At 29.3% G+C, this 21,445-nt stretch overlaps 1 protein-coding gene across 4 annotated transcripts in view; it reads left to right on the top strand.

Annotated features, from left to right (window-relative positions):
• The window catches only part of Dscam2 (Down syndrome cell adhesion molecule 2), a 111,644-nt gene extending 90,585 nt beyond the window's left edge, over positions 1 to 21,059 (top strand). For 2 of the 4 annotated variants that reach the window (XM_064357024.1, XM_064357030.1), the window contains exons 12-26: positions 1,699 to 1,818; positions 5,054 to 5,227; positions 5,278 to 6,177; positions 10,283 to 10,435; positions 10,488 to 10,643; positions 10,700 to 10,996; positions 11,203 to 11,590; positions 14,485 to 14,798; positions 16,200 to 16,343; positions 16,392 to 16,532; positions 16,581 to 16,697; positions 16,745 to 16,917; positions 20,292 to 20,427; positions 20,486 to 20,576; positions 20,625 to 21,059. In XM_064357024.1, the coding sequence (XP_064213094.1) occupies positions 1,699 to 1,818; positions 5,054 to 5,227; positions 5,278 to 6,177; positions 10,283 to 10,435; positions 10,488 to 10,643; positions 10,700 to 10,996; positions 11,203 to 11,590; positions 14,485 to 14,798; positions 16,200 to 16,343; positions 16,392 to 16,532; positions 16,581 to 16,697; positions 16,745 to 16,917; positions 20,292 to 20,427; positions 20,486 to 20,576; positions 20,625 to 20,862 (3,542 nt within the window). In that variant the 3' untranslated portion in view covers positions 20,863 to 21,059. Of the gene's footprint in view, positions 1 to 1,698; positions 1,819 to 5,053; positions 5,228 to 5,277; positions 6,178 to 10,282; positions 10,436 to 10,487; positions 10,644 to 10,699; positions 10,997 to 11,202; positions 11,591 to 14,484; positions 14,799 to 16,199; positions 16,344 to 16,391; positions 16,533 to 16,580; positions 16,698 to 16,744; positions 16,918 to 20,291; positions 20,428 to 20,485; positions 20,577 to 20,624 lie in introns of those variants that run through there. The other 2 variants (XM_064357038.1, XR_010334423.1) reach the window with 2 other exon arrangements.
• Positions 21,060 to 21,445: the final 386 nt, after the last annotated feature.

Genomic DNA, 21,445 nt, shown 5'->3' with positions numbered 1-21,445 from the left:
TTTCAAAGAAGTCTTTTAAAATAAATTATATAAAACCCTAAAAAAGTACTACTAAAAATCAATAAATAAGAAATAAAATTATCAACAATTAACTATTGCCTTTATTGTAAAGTTTATACAGAATTTGTCTTTGCATAAAAATGGTGGATGCGCCGGGATCATAATGTAACATTACCTATTTATTACAAACACAAATATTAAAAAATAAAAGTTATAAAACAAATTGATTTTTCTAAGGATCGGAAATCAAAAATGACCTAAAATAAAAACGTTTGGAAGAAACAATCACAAAAAAATACAAACTAAATATTTTGTATCCCATTTTGTTTAATTAAACGTCACATTAACTAATCTTGCGACAAAATTGGACAGATGTAATGCTTATATTCACTGGTTAACTGTAAATTAACGTTTAGTTTGCTTAGAATGTAACGAAATAGTATCAGACACCATTTTTTAAATTCCAAAAATTTTGGATAAGGAAACAATTATGTAAAAACTTACAACTAACTGCATCTTTTATCTAGCAAACAACATATTTTAATGTGTGTTTAATTATTTTTTTGATGAAGAGAGCCTGTGATTATATATTAATTTGGTAAAGTTAAAAACACTTAAAAATAGGAATTTCGATTTTAAAGTGTTATAGAGGGAGCTGTACAAGTTTAAGTTTAACAGTATAAAAGTTAATGAATAGAAATAAAAAAAATAAAAATGTAGAAACTGAGTGTTCATAAAGTAAATTTTATTTAAAAAACAATTCAAATTATTGAAAATTTTTATTTAATAAAAGTTTATTTAATAAATAAAAAAGTTTTTTTTGTTATTAATATTTTTTCCATTTTGCTTATTTAACGTAAATATTAAGATGTGGAGCTTAAAATTGCAACAAAACATTGGGTGTAGAACCAAAAAATTAATACAATTGTAATAATTATTAAAAAAGTATTTACAGTTTAGCAGTTGAATGCTCATTAGAACTGAAAACGCCATTATTATTTTAATTTTCCATATGTTTATTGTCAAAGTTAATTATTTCAATAAGCAAAAATGGTGGATGCGCACGTTTTACTTTTGCATGAAGTTTCAGAACTTTACGCAAGTAGTTTTTTCTGGTAACCGAACGTTTGACAAAAAATTATTAAACTAGCGATTAGCGATTTCTAAATAAAGGTGGTCTAAATTTAATTTTAGTATGAAATTACATTAAAAATGTTATTAAACCTGAATTCGTTTACTCATTCTCTCTAAAATAATATGAAAAGTTAAATTCATAACTTTAGCATTTTTTAGGCCTAATAATTTATTTTTCTATATTTGAAATTTAAATTAAAACCAACCGTCTCCACTTTAAGAACGGAATATTCAGGGTGAGTGCCATAAATTTTCAAGTGCACCTAAATTACGTTCAAACTCAACTAGTTTTTAAGAAGTTACAATTTTATACAGAAAGACAGGAAAAGTTTTTAGGCTTTTGTTAGCTACAGTATTCACCACCACCATCACCGCCACCACACTGAGAAGATTAAGTCCCCTCACGAGTACTTGCTTATTGCAGCAATAACCAGTAAAGTAGCCATCCTCCCAAAAACCGTTAGACTGTGGTCAGTGTTTCAACCTACGGCACCAATTGCAATAAAATTATGTACAAAAAAAGAGGTCCTAGCGCTTTTTACAAAAACAATGGTGTTGTTTCAGTACCACCGAGATGGGAAGTTGAACCTGTCGACGTCAGCGTCGAAAGAAATCATCAAGTTTCTATACACTGCCAAGCCAAAGGTGTTCCCACGCCGATTGTCACGTGGAAGAAGGCGATAGGTGTTTTATTTTTAGATTAACTGTTTTTTTCAGTTATTTTTATTGTAGATGACGTATACTACTCAACTTACATTTGATTTATTTTTTACCTTTACCCAACCTCTTAATTTCATGCCAAAATGATTACTTGAAAATAATTTCAATTTGCAATTATGTGCCTTTTTATAAATTTTTTCTGTGTATTTTTTGAAAAATTAAGTAAAATTTACAAAAATAATGCAATTGAGAAACATATTTACGACATTGTGCTTCGTTTTAAAGAAATCCTTGAAAACTTTTAAGCTTTTTACTCAAGATTTTTCAAATAAATACAAATGATGAACACGTAAAATTAGAGTTTTTGGGTTATTTATTGCAAAATTTTTTAAGGTTCGTATGTTTCTCAGCGTAAAATAAAAAACTAAGTAAAACAATGCATTTCATTTAACTATTTTTAGCTTCTCGTTGAAAAACAATTTCAACTCAAGTTTTTACAACTGCTATCTGTTGTGTTTTGGACAAATGTCTTTAATTAAATGTTTTTGTCCCATGTTTTAATATACAATAAATTCTTAAAGTTAAAAAGTTTCATAGGTACATCCGTCAAAATAATAATAAATAACAAATTTCATATTTCAAGTTACTATTTTTAACCGCTTCGAAAGAAACCATCAATGAATTTTTCGGTGTTAAGCACTTTGAACCCGTCAAATTATGTCACGCTTAATTTTTTTGCCATCATCTGCTTTCTTTGCTGGTTTAAAAAAGGACTTTCGGTGAAAAACATTAAATCCAATGGAACAACAGGAATAATTTTGCATCTGGTCTATTATGTAGAAGTATGTCGAGTTTGTATATGTAAAATATTAATCTTACTTTTGAACTGTCTTGTTTTTTTTTTGGAAAATGTCGCAAATTTTGTAGATAGTTCGCTGAAAATTACACACGGTTTTCTGCCTTTTGTCGGCAAAATCTTTTGAATTTATCAAAACATTGTAAACATCTTCGATGTTTAAAAAAAAAGGAAATTTTTTTTGTTGAAATCAGTAAATTTCTCGGTCAAAAAGATTGTTAATCGACTGAAAATGGCAAAACGCATCATAGGAGTATCTTTGGAATTTACTGTTTTTTTAAGTTCAAATTTCACTGGTTTCCATAGATAAAAAGCATTAATGAATTATTAAGGAATTACAAGCTTATTGTAATTTCGTACCCTAATTTGGGATATCTTTCAAATTGAATGTGTTTTAGGGTGAAAAATACTACATTTACGAGTATTCTCTGTTTTTTATTGGAAACAGTTATTAAAATCATTAATTTTTCTATCAGGAGCATTGTCAGTTAAGCGAAGAACAGTGAAAAATTGGCTTACCAATGAAAGTTTCCACATTACTTTGGCAAAATTACTTGAAAGAAGTAAGTTTCTGGATAGAAACAACAAATTGATAATTTGCACACTTAATTTTAAAGACTTGTCTTGATTTAAATTTAGTAAGGTTGAAGCAAATTATGGAGAAAGTTTATGAAAACTACAATAAAATAACTCAAGAACGCATTAAAAATATAGTTTTCCATTTAAAGTAAGGAAGTTGGTTGCGACCTCCGGTTTAACCGGAAGTGTCATCATCTTGAAAATATTTTCATTGAGCAGGACCTGAGAGATTATGGTTCTATACAAATTTTCAGATGACTATCATTACTAGAATTATCAATATTTTTAATGTGGGGTTTCGACGTCTTTTCTTTGGCAAAAACTTTGTAAGTCGGGTCAAAAATTAAAAGTAAATTGTCAGTATATTGTAGAGCTAATTTTTCTGAACAAAACGATAAAAAAAAATTAAAAATTTTCAAGTTTCTGGATGAAAAACAAATAATTTCAAGTAATACCGATAATTTCCAAATAACTATACAAATACTTTTTGAGTTAAAAGTGATCACATTGGCATGGAATTAATGCAATACAGCGTGAGCAACTATTTGGTCCTCCTATGAAGGATTATAACTTAGGAGACGAAACGAGATACAAATTTGCACAATTTTCTGAACCAAAAAAAAAAAAATAATATCACCGTCTCGGTGTCAAATCGTTTTAAATTAATTGAAATTCAACCACGTTACTAATTACTTGGAAAAGCTTTGCATTCTCAACAGACTGAGAAAAACTGACGACTAAAATTTTCATGAGAAACATGAGAAGAAAAATATTTAAAATTTGCGCTTTTTTTCTGTATTTTTCAAAACGCTGCAAATACGGTTAAAGATACAAAAAAAAATGTTCAGAAGAAAGTTTTAGAGAATTAAATTTTCTTTAAAAAAATCAGCGAGACCGTATCTTTAACTTTAACGGTTTAGGCTTTTAAGACGTCGAAAGATGCTCAAGCAACAGATTTTCTTCATTTTGCCGGTGGTCAAGGAAAGGAAATTTTTACCCAAAGTGTTGAAGATAGAATTATGGTGTTGCGGACTTTTTTGTAGCAAATTTAATTCTCTACAACGTAGATTCTTACGCTTTTTTGTATCTTCAACCGTATTCTGAGCGTTTTAATAAATAGGCGACGGTGCTCAAAAAATTATCGCTTCAAATTATGAATTTGCGTTCCACCTTATATTTTTGCAAACGCAGCGAATACGGTTAAAGATACAAAAAAGTAAAAGGAACGAGGTTGTAGAAAATTAATTTTTCAACAAAAAAGTCTGGCACACGATTTGTCTATCTTCAAGGGTTTAGGTATAAATTAATTTTCCAATATTTGACCACCGGCAAAATGAAGGAAATCCATCACTTGAGCGTTTTTGAATGACTTTGGGGCCTAAATGGTTAAAGATACGGACGTCGTCTTGCGTATTTTTTTTAAAGAAATTTAATTTTCTACAACTTTCCTCTGAACATTTTTCTTGTATCTGTAACTGTATTCGCAGCGTTTTAAAAAATATGGGGCAGAGTGCAAATTGGTAAAACTTTGAAATTTTTTTAAATATAGTTTAAGATATAATTTTTGCACTATTTTTATCTCCTATTATTGAGAATTTGATGCTCTATCTGCCTGTAATTTTTTCATTCGCCTTGTGCTAACCCTTATTTCATTACAATAATTTTTATAAATTTACTGCACTGAGAACTTAGACGGTAATGGAACCAGTGCGCCACTGAAACTTAATAATTAAAAAATAGTGTATCACATATCATCATGGGAACATTTTTCATATTTTTGTTTCCGAATTTTTCAATATTGTGTCAATAAACTATTTCCTATAGCTGGTAAATCCGGCGATTACGAAGAAGTCAAAGACCACACCCACACCCGCCTCCTCGGCAACGGCACCCTCATCCTCCAGCACGTCAAAGAGGACCGTGAAGGCTACTACTTATGCCAAGCCGAAAACGGAATAGGCCCAGTCATTGGAAAAGTAATCCAACTCCGAGTCAACTGTAACCAAAACCACTTTTTCCAAAATTTATTTTCACACCCCAATTTTCAGCCCCTCCATATTTCGCCGCCCCTTCTCGCCTGGTAACAGTCCGGAAAGGCGACACAGCCTTCCTGAAATGCGACGTCAATGGAGACAAACCAATCAGCGTGATTTGGCTCCGAGGGAGCAAAAACGAACTCAACCCTTCATCCAACTACAGGGCGAGTGTTAAACAAGATGTAACACCGGACGGTGTTGTAGCAGAGCTACAAATAATAAACACACAATCGAGTGACAGTGGCACGTATTTTTGCCAAGCGAGTAACATGTACGGTAAAGAACAACAACTGGTCCAGTTACTGGTCCAAGAACCGCCTTCCAACCCCAAAGAACTCGAAGCTACGATGATTAGTAGCCGAAGTGTGGCGTTAAAGTGGCAACACAAGTCCGGAAACACAGACGAAGTGTTCAAATTCATCGTGGAAGTGAGAGAATCAGACGGGGTTTGGAAGCAAGTCGATCTGGGGGAAGTCCCCACGACTTTCACCGCCCTTGTGGAGAATTTGAGTCCGGCGACGAAATACTCATTCCGGGTGTTTGCCGTGGGTTCTGCGGGCAAAAGTCCGCCGAGTCCGGAGCTGGAGATTAGGACGGAGCCCCAAAGACCGGCCGGGGCTCCGCTGAATTTGGCGGTGAGGGCGTTGTCGTCCACTGAGCTTATTGTGACCTGGACGCCGCCTTCGGCGGAGCTGCGGCATGGGGATATCCAGGGGTTCAATGTGGGGTACAGGACGACCAGTATGAGTGCGTATAATTTCACCACGGTGATGGGGGATGGGGAAGATGGGGGCGAGTTGTTGCTGGGAGGGTTGGAGAAGTATGCGAGGTACTCCATTGTTGTGCAGGCGTTTAATGAGGTGGGGACGGGGCCGCTGTCGGATTCGGTGTCGACGCAGACGATGGAAGATGGTGAGTTTTGTTAAATTTCCATCTAAATTTTCCACAGTTTTGGTTATTTATCTACTATTTTAGAACAATAAATTTTGTAGGAGAAAAGATATATACAAAATTTTAGTGGAAATACAAAAATTTCGGTGGTTATTTTACAGATCCTATTTTCCCTTATGAGTAAAAGTGGATTTTTTTGTTTGTGAAAACTCTTTGTTTTAGAGCTGTATAAGATACCTTACTTTCATAACACCTTGTTTTGTTTCTCTGTATTCAATTGACATTTTAATAAGATTCTGATACAGATGACGCTTCTACAGTATTCGGAAATAAAATTAACTAGACGCCCTCTGGTGATGACTTTTGAAATATGTCGAAAACAGTAAAGAAATTTTCGTAACGCCACATTTAACTGACATTTAATGAATTGTTCAACAATTTTGCGTGTATAGTGTTAATTACTTACAATAGAAAGAATTACTTTAAAAATACGTGGTGGTAAATACTAGCGTTGACTTTGGTTCTGTAGTTTTTTGTGGTATAAAGTGTTTATTGTTGGAACTTGAAAGTGGATAAAAAGTGAAAAATATTTAAATTTTGATTACGAAGTGTTATCAAACAGTTGTCTAATTGAAGATTATAAGTAATAGATCACAGCGAACACAAAGTTTGGCTCAAGAAACCAATAAATTAGTGAAGTGTTATGAATTTTAGGTTAGAATTTTCCACTGAAAAAAATCATGAAATGCTGCGGTAAATCTACAAAACTACAATAAAGATTAACAACTGCTGATACATTTAAACGTAAATTATGCTAAAAGGTAGGCTTTTCAATGTCTTTGTAATAATTTTCCAATAAAGAAAGTGAACCAAACAGTCATTCGTTATTCGTGTTTTCCTCGTCATCTCTCATTTGTCAACATAAGTTTCTTGCATCAAAGATACAATAATCATTCCGCATAGGCAATGCAATAATTGTGAAGCCCCAAAATTCGTACAACGCTCAAAATATCCGAATAAACATTTTCCCGCCATTTATGGTTACTGTTTTCGACCTAGCTCAGTGGCGCCCCCAACGGTAATTTTACTTCCGAATAACAAATTGTCGCAAGTATCTTTAAAGGTTAATAAAAATTGACCTAATTTTTGTGTAGCTTAGGAACATATTTGGTCTTGGACATAAATACATTTAAACAAAAGAGTATTTTTATTAAATTTGATTATCAGGAATTATAGAAAGTTCTGAAAAAATTTCATATGTACAGAAAAAACAAAGTACCTACTATTTAATAGCAAACGCTACTTAAGGAGAGATTACTGATTAAACTGATTAGACCCACCTTGTATAGAACTTTTGACAAGAAACTAACAAGAATGCTAAGACGATAAAAAGATCGTTTTCGTAATTAAAATGAAATTTATTTTGTCTTAGCAAATTTTGATAAAAAAAAGTGTAACAGAAGTTTTATTGCTTTAGTCGTCTTCATTTCAAATGATTTTTTATTTAAAAATCTAAGTGGATCATTTTGTAAAAATGGTGGATGCGCCGGGTTAATATATTTTGTACTAAATTTTTGTTATCTTAAATTCTTGTTTTAGCTAGACAAAGTAAACTTATTTTTTTATTGGTAATGTATTTTGCAGTGTGTTTAAATCCAACTTTCACAAACGCGCGTTTTTTAAAGTGTCCATGGCAACATCAATAACCCAAGAAACGTAGGACAATTGGCAACATTTTAATAATTTTTTATTACAATGACATTCAGTTCTATGACAACGAAAGGTATACTGATCTCACATTACATTATTTCCAATTTTCGTAGTATTAATATCAGTATTTATGATTTCAAAGTGTACCAATAAAAAAATAGCGTAAAGTATTTGTGAATAATTGTTCTTTGAAGCACGGGCGATTTTTCGAGAAAATCGCCCGTGCTTTAAAGACCTCAATTTCTACTTATTAAATACTATAAATATCTGACTTAAAAATGATTCTTTGGTCAAATCTTCAATTGTCTTCGGTCACACAAATTTTTAATTAAAATACGCATTTTACACTTGTTTTAATTTTACAATAATTTTACTTTGCTAATTATTTTTTAAAGTTTTTATAGAAAAAAAAAACAAATTTTATTTAAAAAAAAACATATTTTTGTAAAACATTAAACATCTGTTAATTTATATGCAAAAATGAATTAAAGTTTAATAGTTCTAAATGTTTCAAAATCAACAAGTAACTGTTGACTAAATTAATAAAAAAACTGGAATTAAAATACGTGTTTTTTTTTAATTAAAACTACTGAACCTCTCTACACTGTTATTAGCGATTACAGAAAATATTTGGAGTATATACATAATTCGGAATGCGATTTCAATTAGTAGTTTTATTTTAACTATTGCTAAAATTATAATAATTGTTGGAGCTTTAATATTCTCTAAAAACACTTTTGTCAGAAGAAATAATCTTTAATTTATGCATTTTGTGTATAAAATTCTTAAAATTTTAAACATTTAATCAAAAATCGTTCTTTACTGTTTTTATTCTGTTTTTTCTTACTCTACATAAATAGTTGTAAAAATGCTTTTGTTATATGTAGGTGACAGATGAATAAACTGCAGAAAATTGTATTTAACGGAAAGAAAAATATGAATAAGTCTTTGTTTTGCTACCGGTTGCTAAATTTAATAAATTATGCTATTAATTGTTTTTTTAATAAAATAATTTTTTCCTATAATAATTCGTTCCAGATTTTGTTTACAGTAGTTTGAAATTCTTTTGTTTCAAAATATTATTGTTTTTTTGTGTTTTTACTTTAAACCTCTTGAACTTACACGTATATGGGTTTTTGACAGACAAGAATACCTTGGTAGTTTTTCATTTTAAATTATATAAAAATATAAATCGAAACTTGCTTCCAATGCATGTTACTGTTGATAAAGATGTAAAATAGTTATTGATGATTAAAACTCTCATTGAATGTATAAATTACATTAGCAATTAATCAAGAATTTAATTAATAATAATAATAATAATAATAATAATAATAATAATAATAATAATAATAATAATAATAATAATAATAATTTATAACAACTTTCTTTAAAAAATGCTATGGTGGCATTTCTATAATTTTGAAACAGCTAATTTTATAAATTTATAAAATTTATATAAATATAAATATTTAATTTTAAATGCTACCGGTTGCTAAATTTAATAAATTATGCTATTAATGGTTTTTTTAATAAATTAATTTTTTCCTACAATAATTCGTTCCAGATTTTGTTTACAGTAGTTTGAAATTCTTTTGTTTCAAAATATTATTGTTTTTTTGTGTTTTTACTTTAAACCTGTTGAACTTACACGTATATGGTTTTTTGGTAGACAAAAATACCTTGGTAGTTTTTCATTTTAAATTATATAAAAATATAAATCGAAACTTGCTTCCCAATGCATGTTACTGTTGATAAAGATGTAAAATAGTTATTGATGATTAAAACTCTCATTGAATGTATAAATTACATTAGCAATTAATCAAGGATTTAATTAATAATAATAATAATAATAATAATAATAATAATAATAATAATTATAACAACTTTCTTTAAAAAATGCTATGGTGGCATTTCTATAATTTTGAAACAGCTAATAGTTTTATGTAGAAAACATGCTTTTTTGTTTTATAAAATTTTAGTAAAAAACTGAGCATACAGTTTATTTCTACAATCGCCCTTAGTTCCGTAGTATTTTCACCCAAGAAGTTTGACAATAGCAATTTGTAAAAATGGTGGATGCGCCGGAATATCGCACATAAAATTAAATGTCTCCAGTATTCAATTCTTCGTTTAATTCGTTTAGTAAAAATTATTTAGAATTCAACATTTCTTTTGGCAATAAAATATGTAATATAAAAAAAACAAATTTTTTTATAGTAATATATTACAACCACATTAAATAAATCAAATATGCTCGATCTATTTCCATTTTTACTTGTTTTTTTTTATGCAAATATAAATTAATTACACCCTGCAGTGGACTGATATGGTCATTTTAAAATTGTACACAGAGCTATAGTTTACTTAATGTTCCATTATCTAATTTAGGCAATATTTTTTCTCGATTTTCCAGTACCTGATATGCCACCTGAAGATGTTAGATGTGCGGCCTTAACTTCCCAATCGTTGCAAGTTAGTTGGCAACCTCCACCTACTGAACATTGCAACGGACTTTTACAAGGGTACAAATTAACATATGAACCTGTTCTTGACGATAACTGGAGAGGTACCACCCTCCCAACTGTCAAAAATCACCAATACATTTAACAATACTTTAGGAAACGACGAAATGGAAACACGGAAGACAACGGCTTTGACAACAGTAATCACAGGGTTAAAAAAATTCACAAATTATAGTCTACAAGTCTTAGCATTTACAAAAGTTGGTGACGGAGTTCTAGCCCCACCGACGTACTGCCAAACAGAAGAAGATGGTACTTTTTTTCCCAATCAAACACAACTTTGACTCATTTCTTGAATCTTGTTGTAGTACCTGGAAGTCCAGCCGATATTAAAGTAGCAGTAAGTTCGGCTCAGTCCTTAAAGCTATCATGGCTGCCACCTTTAGAACCAAACGGTATCATAACAAAATACAATCTTTACAAACGAAGTCTCGACGGAAGACAGGAAGTAGATAATGCCAAACAAACAATTTCTAGTCAACACACAAGTTACGAAATCAAAGGCATTCAAGCACACATCGAGTACCAGTTTTGGGTCACTGCCTCCACACGAATTGGCGAAGGGCAAAGCTCGAAGGTCGTGTCGCAAGTGGCAACATCAAGAGGTAATTTATAATTATCATTATCATTATCATTATCATTATCATTATCATTATCATTATCATTATCATTATCATTATCATTATCATTATCATTATCATTATCATTATCATTATCATTATCATTATCATTATCATTATCATTATCATTATCATTATCATTATCATTATCATTATCATTATCATTATTATTTTACTTAATTTTTTTACAGTCCCTGCCCGAATAATTTCGTTCGGGGGCACAGTAATACGCCCCTACAAAACTTCGGTGTCTTTCCAATGCGAATCAGTTGGTAACCCTAAACGTGAGTGGCTCCGTGGTGAGAAAATTCTGAAAGGGGGTGCCAACGCTAACCAGCAACTCCTGGACACTGGAGAATTAATCCTTGCCAATTTACAACTGATTGATTCTGGCAACTACACGTGCCAAGTGGACAACAACCAAGGTTCTGATAAAATCACATACCACCTTGTTGTTCAAGTTCCACCCAGTGCCCCACTTTTGTACGTTTCGAGCGCTACCAGCAGCAGTATTCTTCTGAACTGGAAAATTGGAAATGATGGAGGAGCTCCAGTCAGTGGCTTTACGCTCAATTACAGGTAGGGATTAGTAGAGATTTTTTCCTCAATTTTTTTACGGCATTTTTTGTAAAAAATTGGCTTGGTCATTTTTTGTTAAAGGGTTGTGATCCTCAATAGACTGACAGAACAATAATAATTAAATCAAGGCATAAGGGTACATAAAGGCATAACACCGGGTACCTAAACACTAAAATTTAAAAAAATTCTTATACATGACGAATTATCCACAATTTGCAGGTCCTTTGACGGAAAACTGATTTCATATTTATTTTTCATATTTTATTTTCAAAAAAAAAAAATAAATACGACTAAATTACATAAAAAATGTCTTAAAATTATTTTTAAGTTATTAAGTTTATTATTAAGTTTATTGGTTCAAATTTTTATGAGAAATTTTGGCAGAAATGTCCAAGAAACACCAAATTAATTCTTACACTACATATTCTTATTTTTTCGAGTATCATGGCACATTTTTAAGCCAGAAACCGTAAAATCACCAAAGTTGGTCATTTTTTTAAGTTAAGCACAAAATTTTTTTTGACTTTTTCAATAACTTTTGCTTATACTGTTTGGAAATCCACGTAAATTGATACACATTGAAATTATTTAAAGCAATTTCACACGATTTAGTGCCAAAGCTATATTTTATTTATTAGCTTGTTTTTGACGGAAATTACTTCAAAAATAAGCCGAAAAACTATGTAAACTATTTAACTAAATCATTTTCGTATTTTTGAAGAAGTATTTCACGTTTTCGAAGTTATAATCTTAATTTCTTGTAAGAATCAAAGTAAAAAATGATTGCAATTAGTCGAATAGAACATTTTTCTTCTTTTATCGAATATTCTGAGACTGTTTACAGCCAGTAAAATTATTTTCGCTAGGAGAGAGCGAAAAATCACAACTTTAAATGCAATTTCGTTAAAAATTTATCTATTTACAATAAAATGAGCACTGTTTTAGCTTTATTCAAGTCTTGTTGAAGTAAAAACTAAAATTTTTCACTTAAAATTAAAGGAAAAATTATAGAATTAGATAAAAAAATGACATTGCAAATGTTCAAACTTGCCAAAAAATCGCTAAATAAATAGAAATTGATGTATGCTACACTGGATTAAACTCATTTAGAGCAAAATTTTCGCATATACGGGTAGTTTACGAGTAATAATGAGCCTGAAAAAATTTTTGAAGCAACCAACATTACATTTACTATTCACGTAATCTATAAATGCATTGTTGGTTGCTCCAAAAATTTTTTGAAACCAAAAAATCATAACATTTGCTTGAAAATAATGTTTTGTTTATAAGGTGAGACTTCTAGTTTAAATATTTCGCTAAAACAAAACGAAAATTTTACTAAATTAAGTCTACAATTGATTCAAATCCAACCAAAAAATTTTTGCTTCTTTCGAGTGGTTCGAGTAGACAAAGTATTGTTCTCTCGAAAAATTTCGGTCAAACTGACTGAAAAATCACCAGTTTTGTCGAAACTGATACTATTTTATAATATTTTAGTGACTTTAGTTCGTTTAGATTTTAGATCTTGTCACATCACGCCTTAAAGTAAAAATAAAATAAAATAAATTAATAAATAAAATAAAATCAACTGATTGAGCAAAATTGTGTTAGAACAAGTTGAATAACAACAAAACTTAATCAAAAAAGGCGTTATTCGTAATTTCTTTAAACTGTTAAACATGTTTAAGAATTTCTTACGTAAATAAACCTAGCTGAAAAATCTAATGTATTTACAATGAATTATTATTGGTGAATTTTATGATTTTTTCTAAAACTACCGCGTCTTAAAAACTTTTAAGACTTAGACTGGATATTACTGTTCATTAGTATTGATTTTCTCATGGTTTTTAACACTTCAAATTTTTACTATTGTTTTCTATTAATCCTTAAATAACTATTACAACCTGAAAATTCTAGAAAACATTGGATCGGAAATTAATTTCTAGACTTAGAAAATTTAATTAAAAAATAATTTTTAAAATTTATTTAGTTTCTTAAAAATATGTAGAAAAAATGGTGGATGCGCCGGGCTAATAAACTTAATACAAAATTTTCTGAAACTTTTAGACATTTTTAAATTTTTGAACCGAACCCGATTACTAATCGTGACGTTCTTTGAATACTTAGATCAAAGACTGCTACTAAAAAAATCGTAGAAAATCGTGATTTTGCAATTAATTCTTATTTTATTTTATTATTATTATAAAAAACAATATTTATTAATATTAATATGTATTCCATTGATATTATACAATCATTAGTTCACTGTCATTTAAAAAAAAACAGAAAAACCTAATAAACTCAAAAAAAGAAATTTTGAAAAAATTCATTCGTGATTCTCTGTTTTCAGTGAAAATTTGTTCTTTGTAATAATGTAACTTTATAATAATGATGTTACTTTACCTCTTTCACTTGATTTCGTTTGTTTTTGAGCAAAATTGTGTTAGAATAAGTTGAAAAATAACAAAACTTAATCAAAAATGGCGTTATTCGTAATTTCTTCTTCAAACTTTTAAACATGTCTAAGAATTTTTTAAACTGAAAAATCGAAACTAAAAAATGCATTTTTCATGCAGAAACGTAATTGTTTCGCAAAAAATGTGATAAATAAGCCAAAAAGTCGCCGAAGAGTTTAATTAATATTTAATTTTGTTCATTAATTCAAAATAGTATTTAAAAAAATCACACAATGTGAAACTCATTTTGCATTAATTTAGTTGGTTGCGTTAAAAAAGTAAGGTATAAGTAATTAAAATTTAATAGAAGCAAGCCGAATAAACAATATATTTTAATGATTACTTCTACTATAAGCATAATTTAATTATCAGTTTCTCGAATTTTTTTGAGAATTCTCGAGTTCCAAGAAAAAATAAGTAAAAAAATCGTAATTACAGGAAAGAACACGGAGATTTGGACGAAGTCCATTTATCCAGACACGCAATCAGCTACGAATTGCGAGGTCTTTCATGCGGGACTACATATCATCTGTACTTAACTGCTCATAACATCGTCGGAAGTAGTCCAGCTAGTCATTCCTTGCAAGCCAGAACTCAAGGACATCCACCGGGAGTTCCCCCAGCTTCCAGCTTCATAACTCCGAACTCGACTTCAGTTTTATTGAGACTGCACGTTTGGCCTGATAATGGATGTCCCATTTTGTATTTTATTCTACAGTATAGGAAGGCTTCCAGTTCGCAGTGGATTTTAGGTAATTTTATACAGGGTGCTCAAAAACTGGCGCACCAACTCAGTGGTACGTTATTGAGAAGCAAGTGCAGATTACGGGAAAAATGTTGAAAAAATTCCTAAAGTTATATTTTAAAAAATCTGGAGCTACAAACTTATTGTGTTAACTTCTTTAGTTTTCATTATTTTTTTTTGTTTTTATGTTTCATACCAGGTAATCGTTCCGTAACAAAACGATGAATAATTATTTTAAAATTTATTATCAGATTTTAGCAGTTTTTTTAATTAAAAAAAAATTAAAATTCATCCAAAAAATCACAATGTGTAGATGTGCCAACACTGGGAATTATTTCCTAGGAAACCGTTTCAAAAATAATTTATTTTTATTGTTGCTCTAATTCGGAAATAAAATTAACTAGACGCCCTCTGGTGATGACTTTTGAACTATGTCGAAAACAGTAAAGAAATTTTCGTAATGCCACGTTTAACTGACATTTAATGAATTGTTCAACAATTTTGCGTGTATAGTGTTAATTACTTACAATAGAAAGAATTACTTTAAAAGTACGTGATGGTAAATACTAGCGTTGACTTTGGTTCTGTAGTTTTTCGTGGTATAAAGTATTTATTTTTGGAACTTGAAAGTGGATAAAAAGTGAAAAATATTTAAATTTTGATTACAAAGTGTTATCAAACAGTTGTCTAATTAAAGATTATAAGTAATGGATCACAGCGAACACAAAGTTTGGCCCAAGAAACCTATAAATTAGTGAAGTGTTATGAATTTTAGGTTAGAATTTTCCACTGAAAAAATCATGAAATGCTGCGGTAAATCTACAAAACTACAATAAAGATTAACAACTGCTGATATATTTAAACGTAAATTATGCCAAAAGGTAGGCTTTTCAATGTCTTTGTAATAATTTTCCAATAAAGAAAGTGAACCAAACAGTCATTCGTTATTCGTGTTTTCCTCGTCATCTCTCATTTGTCAACATAAGTTTCTTGCATCAAAGATGCAATAATCATTCCGCATAGGCAATGTAATAATTGTGAAGCACCAAAATTCGCACAACGCTCAAAATATCCGAATAAACATTTTCCCGCCATTTATGGTTACTGTTTTCGATTTAGCTCAGTGGCGCCCCCAACGGTAATTTTACTTCCGAATTCTATTGCGATCATGACTGTTAGACAACGTTGCCACATATCATTTACCTAAAATTAGTTATTTATCAATAACTTTAATACAAAGAATTTTTTTACTATTTTTACCATTATATGTAACCACTTCTCTACCACACACCATTGAGTTGGTGCGCCAGTTTTTGAGCACGCTGTATATTAATAATATTTATAATATTATATAATACTAATATAATATTAATAATTTGGTATTGACACAGTTATTTATTTCTAACAGTTTCAAACGCTTTGAAACCGCAAAAACGGACTTCCATCACTGGACTTACTCCTGCCACTAAATACGTGGTGAAGCTGGAAGCCCACAATATTGCAGGATTTGCAACTGAAGAGTTTGTTTTCATGACTTTAACGAAGGACGGTGGTAATAACCTAAACTATGCAAAAATCAGGTTATAATTGAATATTTCAGGTGCGCCACCACTTAATTTACTGAAACAAGGGCACAATGAAACGTCCATTTATTCAGATATTAGGTTTATAATTCCGTTGTTAGTTTTGATAATTGCTGTTATTATTTCGATTCTTGGAGCTATTCTCTGTTTGAAACATCGTAAGTGAATTTTTTTATTAATTTTTTTTGGTCCAATTTAATTTTAAGGACAAAGCGAAATCGCTAAAGAACTCCTAGATAATCAACACAACGCTGAAGCTCAGAGAGAAAGATATTACGCGACAATACATAAAGCAGCTCTAGCGGCTGGTGAAAAAATTCCAGGTTAGTTGGTTACATACCAAATTTTTTCTACAATTTGGTGATTACAGAGACTTCCGAGGACATATCACCCTATGCAACATTTCAGTTGTCGGAGCCAAGTACCTTACCACAAAATACAATGTTGCATAGTTTCATGTATCATGAACATCCCATGACAGAGGGCTGTGCTTCGCCACCACCAAGTTCGTCGGTTTTGCGAAGCTCGCCCTATTATAATATTGTAAGTAAAAAATCACAAATTCACTATTTTCATTAACAGAAAAATTAAAAAAATCGAAGACAGTCAATTAGAAAAGTTTGAAATGTGTAACACGAAAACACAAACAGATTTAATGAAAAATCAAAATTTTATTTATTCAATACAAATAATTTGAAAATTGTAGGGATCTATGAATTAAACTACTACTTATAACGTTCTTCAATTTATTGTTTTATTTGTTTATTTTATTATTTTTTTTATTTTAATATTATTCGTACAGTTAAAATATCATGTTTTGACCATTTTATCAACTACGATTTAGCTATTTAATTTTAATTTTAATTTTATTGATATTATAGAATAACTAATTGATTGATGAATTGATAATTCGCAAAACTAGGATTTTGAAAAAAATAATAGTGAAGTTTTCTCTTTTCAGTGATAATTTGTTCTTTGTAATGATAGTAAAGCTACTAATTTTTTTCCTTGTTTTTCTTTAGTACACGTAATTTACGAGTAAAACAATTCATTAACGGTAAATTGTTATTGGTAGATTATATTATTTTTTCTAAAAATACTGCGTTTTGAAAACCTTGTAAAACATTACACTGGATATTGTCGGTCATTAATATCAATTTTCTCATGTTTTAATAAGCACTTCAAATTTTTACTATTGTTTCCTATGAATCCTCTAACAACTATTACAACTTGAAAAGTTTATAAAACATTGGCCCAGAAATTGATTTAAACTTCTAGAAAATTGAATTAAAAAATTTCAAGATTTATTTATTTCTCTCAAAATTTGTCGAAAAAATGGTGGATGCGCCGGGCTAATATACTGAGTTCAAAGTTCCGTAAGCTTTCTAAAAAATTTTTAGACATTTTTTATTTTAATTGTTCAACTAAACTCTATTGCTAATTGTGACGTTTCTTAAATCCCTACATCAAAGATTGCTAATTAGAAAATATCTACATATTATTTTAATGTTTTTTTTAATTAAATCGTGATTTTATTATTAATTTTTATGTTGTTTTATTTTAATATTAAAAACTATATTTTTGAAAATGCTATTAGTATTATACAATAATTAATTGATTATTATTTCAAAAAAAAAAAAATAGAAAAAGGTAGTGAACTCAAAAATAGAAATTTTGAAAAAATTCATTCGTGAAATTCTCTGTTTTCAGTGACAATTCGTTCTTTGTAATAATAGTAAATTATAACTGCTTTATTTTACAGCAAAATCTTGGTACTTTTTCGACCAAAGATATTAAAAATTTTTTTCCTAGTTTTTCTTTTCTAAATTACGAGTAAAAAAATCAATTTCAATTAATTGTTACTGGTGATTTCTAAAAATATTACGGCTTGAAATCTTTGTAAAGTATTACCCTGGATATTATTACGTTAATTCTCTATGGTTTTAAACACTTTTCAAATATTAATCCTTTTGTAACTATAACATTTTGAATATGTGATACAACATTAGATTAAAAATTGAGTTATAGTTATAGAAAATTTAAATAAAAATATCCAGACTTATTTATTTTTCTTAAAATGTGTCAAAAATGGTGGATGCGCCGGGCTAGTGTCTTTTATATTTAATAAATTTTAAACATTTTTAATTTTAATTGTTGAACCAAAGCCAATTACAAATTTAATTACATGTATTAATTAATAATATTTATATTATTTAACAATGCCATTTAGAAAAAATTAAAATTATAGAATTCGAAAACACAGAATTTAATGAAATTTATTAGTAAAACTGGACTTCAATAGAGTTAAATATTTTATTGAACATATCTTCAAAGTATTATTATCTTTTCGGATTATTTACTTAACTGTTTTATTTAAAAAAAAATACTTATAGATATCTGTGCTAGGAGTATTTTGCCAAATAACAATGAAAGGTAACTTTGAAAATACAGAAATTGTCTATAATTTTTTTTTTAATTAAATCGTAATTTTATTATTAATTTTTATGTTATTTTATTTTAATATTAAAAACTATATTTTTGAAAATGCTATTAGTATTATACAATAATTAATTGATTATTATTTCAAAAGAAAATAGAAAAAGGTAGTGAACTCAAAAATAGAAATTTTGAAAAAATTCATTCGTGAAATTCTCTGTTTTCAGTGACAATTCGTTCTTTGTAATAATAGTAAATTATAACTGCTTTATTTTACAGCAAAATCTTGGTACTTTTTCGACCAAAGATATTAAAAATTTTTTTCCTAGTTTTTCTTTTCTAAATTACGAGTAAAAAAATCAATTTCAATTAATTGTTACTGGTGATTTCTAAAAATATTACGGCTTGAAAACTTTGTAAAGTATTACCCTGGATATTATTACGTTAATTCTCTATGGTTTTAAACACTTTTCAAATATTAATCCTTTTGTAACTATAACATTTTGAATATGTGATACAACATTAGATTAGAAATTGAGTTATAGTTATATAAAATTTAAATAAAAATATCAAGACTTATTTATTTTTCTTAAAATGTGTCAAAAATGGTGAATGCGCCGGGCAAGTGTCTTTTATATTTAATAAATTTTAAACATTTTTAATTTTAATTGTTGAACCAAAGCCAATTACAAATTTAATTACATGTATTAATTAATAATATTTCTATTATTTAACATTGCCATTTAGAGAAAATTAATAAAATTAGATATTAATAGAGGAAAATTTAAATATTTTATTGAACATATCTTCAGAGTATTATTATCTTTTCAGATTATTTACTTAACTGTTTCATTTTTTGAAAAAATACTTGCAGATACTGTGCTAGGAGTATTTTGCCAAATAACAATGAAAGGTAACTTTGATAATACAGAAAATGTAACAATATAAAACCAAGAAATTTCTAAACTCTTTTGAGGAATTGTTAAGCATTTTTTTTCCTAGCTTATAATTTTTACTTTGATTAGATTATCTTAAATTATTTCACGAAATATGTCTACATTTGTTGTTTATTCACTAAATTTACGTCAAATTACTTGCTTTTTGTTACACGAATTTGAACACTGCCTCAATTTTCTTATAATTTTCACTTTGTATAAATTAGCTTGCATTTTTTCAAAAAATATATTTACACAATTATATGTATTTAGTTAATGAAACTTACTCCAAATTACTTGTTTTTAACAAGAATATAACATTTATTTATTTTGGAAAAAGATCTATTTGCTGCACAATAATTTTGTATAAACAGAGGTGTTTACAAATCGTGAGTTTCTTAAAAAAATTAACTTATTAAAAAAATCGCCCAATTGTTACTACTGGAAATATGTAAACGTATACAAACAAGAAAACTAAAAATTTAAAAATATTTTTACGCAGTCGGTTTGCCATTTGATGTTTTCTAACATTATCAATGTATGCAGCAAAAATTTCAAGGTACCAAGGGCCACGGTAGAAGACGTTCTAACCGAAAAAATGAAGTAGACAGCGACGAAAGTGAATCGGACACTGAGCACAGAACCGAGTCTTCCACACAGTTAGAAGTTAAACGAAAACAAAGTAAGTACAACGACTGTAGCGTGCCGAGTTGCATACAATATTTTGTCTACAAATGTAGGTATCATGCACCATGGAACTCAATCAAGTACTTCATCCGACATATCCCCGATGTCTGAAAAAAAGTCGCTTCCGCGCAGAAACCGTTCGAGGTGCAGATAATTTTTTTGTTGTAACTTTTGTAATTTTTTTCTTGTTAGGTTGTCGCCCCAGAGCCGGAGTTTGTCCCAAAGACAGATTCTATCACGACTGTCGTTAGCCGAGACGACATTTTCGGAGAAAAAATCACTGGAGCACAGTACATCCGATCGACCAGAACTGAGCGAAGCCGAATGTGACATCGACACAATCAAAAAATTAAAGTTAGGTTTGAAGTCGTCTTTTTGGTCAAAACCGAATGAATCCGATCAAATAACGGACTATTCGATTGCTGTTTAAGCTGTTGTAGTAAATAGTTCAAAATCAAAATTTTATACAAAAATTATAGAGTTATTAAGTCAAAAAGAATTTTACGTGACATTTTGGAAGCATTTTGTACACTAATGAACAATAAGATATGTAGATTAAAATGTTTCTTCTTTGAATTTATTGTAGATGCAGTCATTCTCCGGAAGAATAAATGTCTTATTCCTTGATTTCGACACACTTTTATTACGACCAGTTTACCTTCGCTTTCAAAGTATATCGAAGTTAGAAAAAATAAATAAACTACAAGAATACTTCAGGTGTTTTATTTCAAGCTGTCTCAAGTGGGACAAAAATTAAAGATTTTGGCATTCTCGAAAAATAAACTCGGTACGAACAATTTAGATCCGCTTTCAATGATTACAAAAAATAAAAACAACTAAACTAAACTAAATCATTACCAATAATTATAAATACGTAATATACATCTAGATCCTTGTATTCAATCCTTAAACCCTATTCGAAAGTAAAATTACCGTTGGGGGCGCCACTGAGCTAGGTCGAAAACAGTAACCATAAATGGCGGGAAAATGTTTATTCGGATATTTTGAGCGTT

Source organism: Tribolium castaneum, chromosome 1, assembly GCF_031307605.1.
Source record: "Tribolium castaneum strain GA2 chromosome 1, icTriCast1.1, whole genome shotgun sequence".
NCBI lineage: Eukaryota > Metazoa > Arthropoda > Insecta > Coleoptera > Tenebrionidae > Tribolium > Tribolium castaneum.
This window is presented reverse-complemented; position numbering and strand designations above follow the sequence as displayed.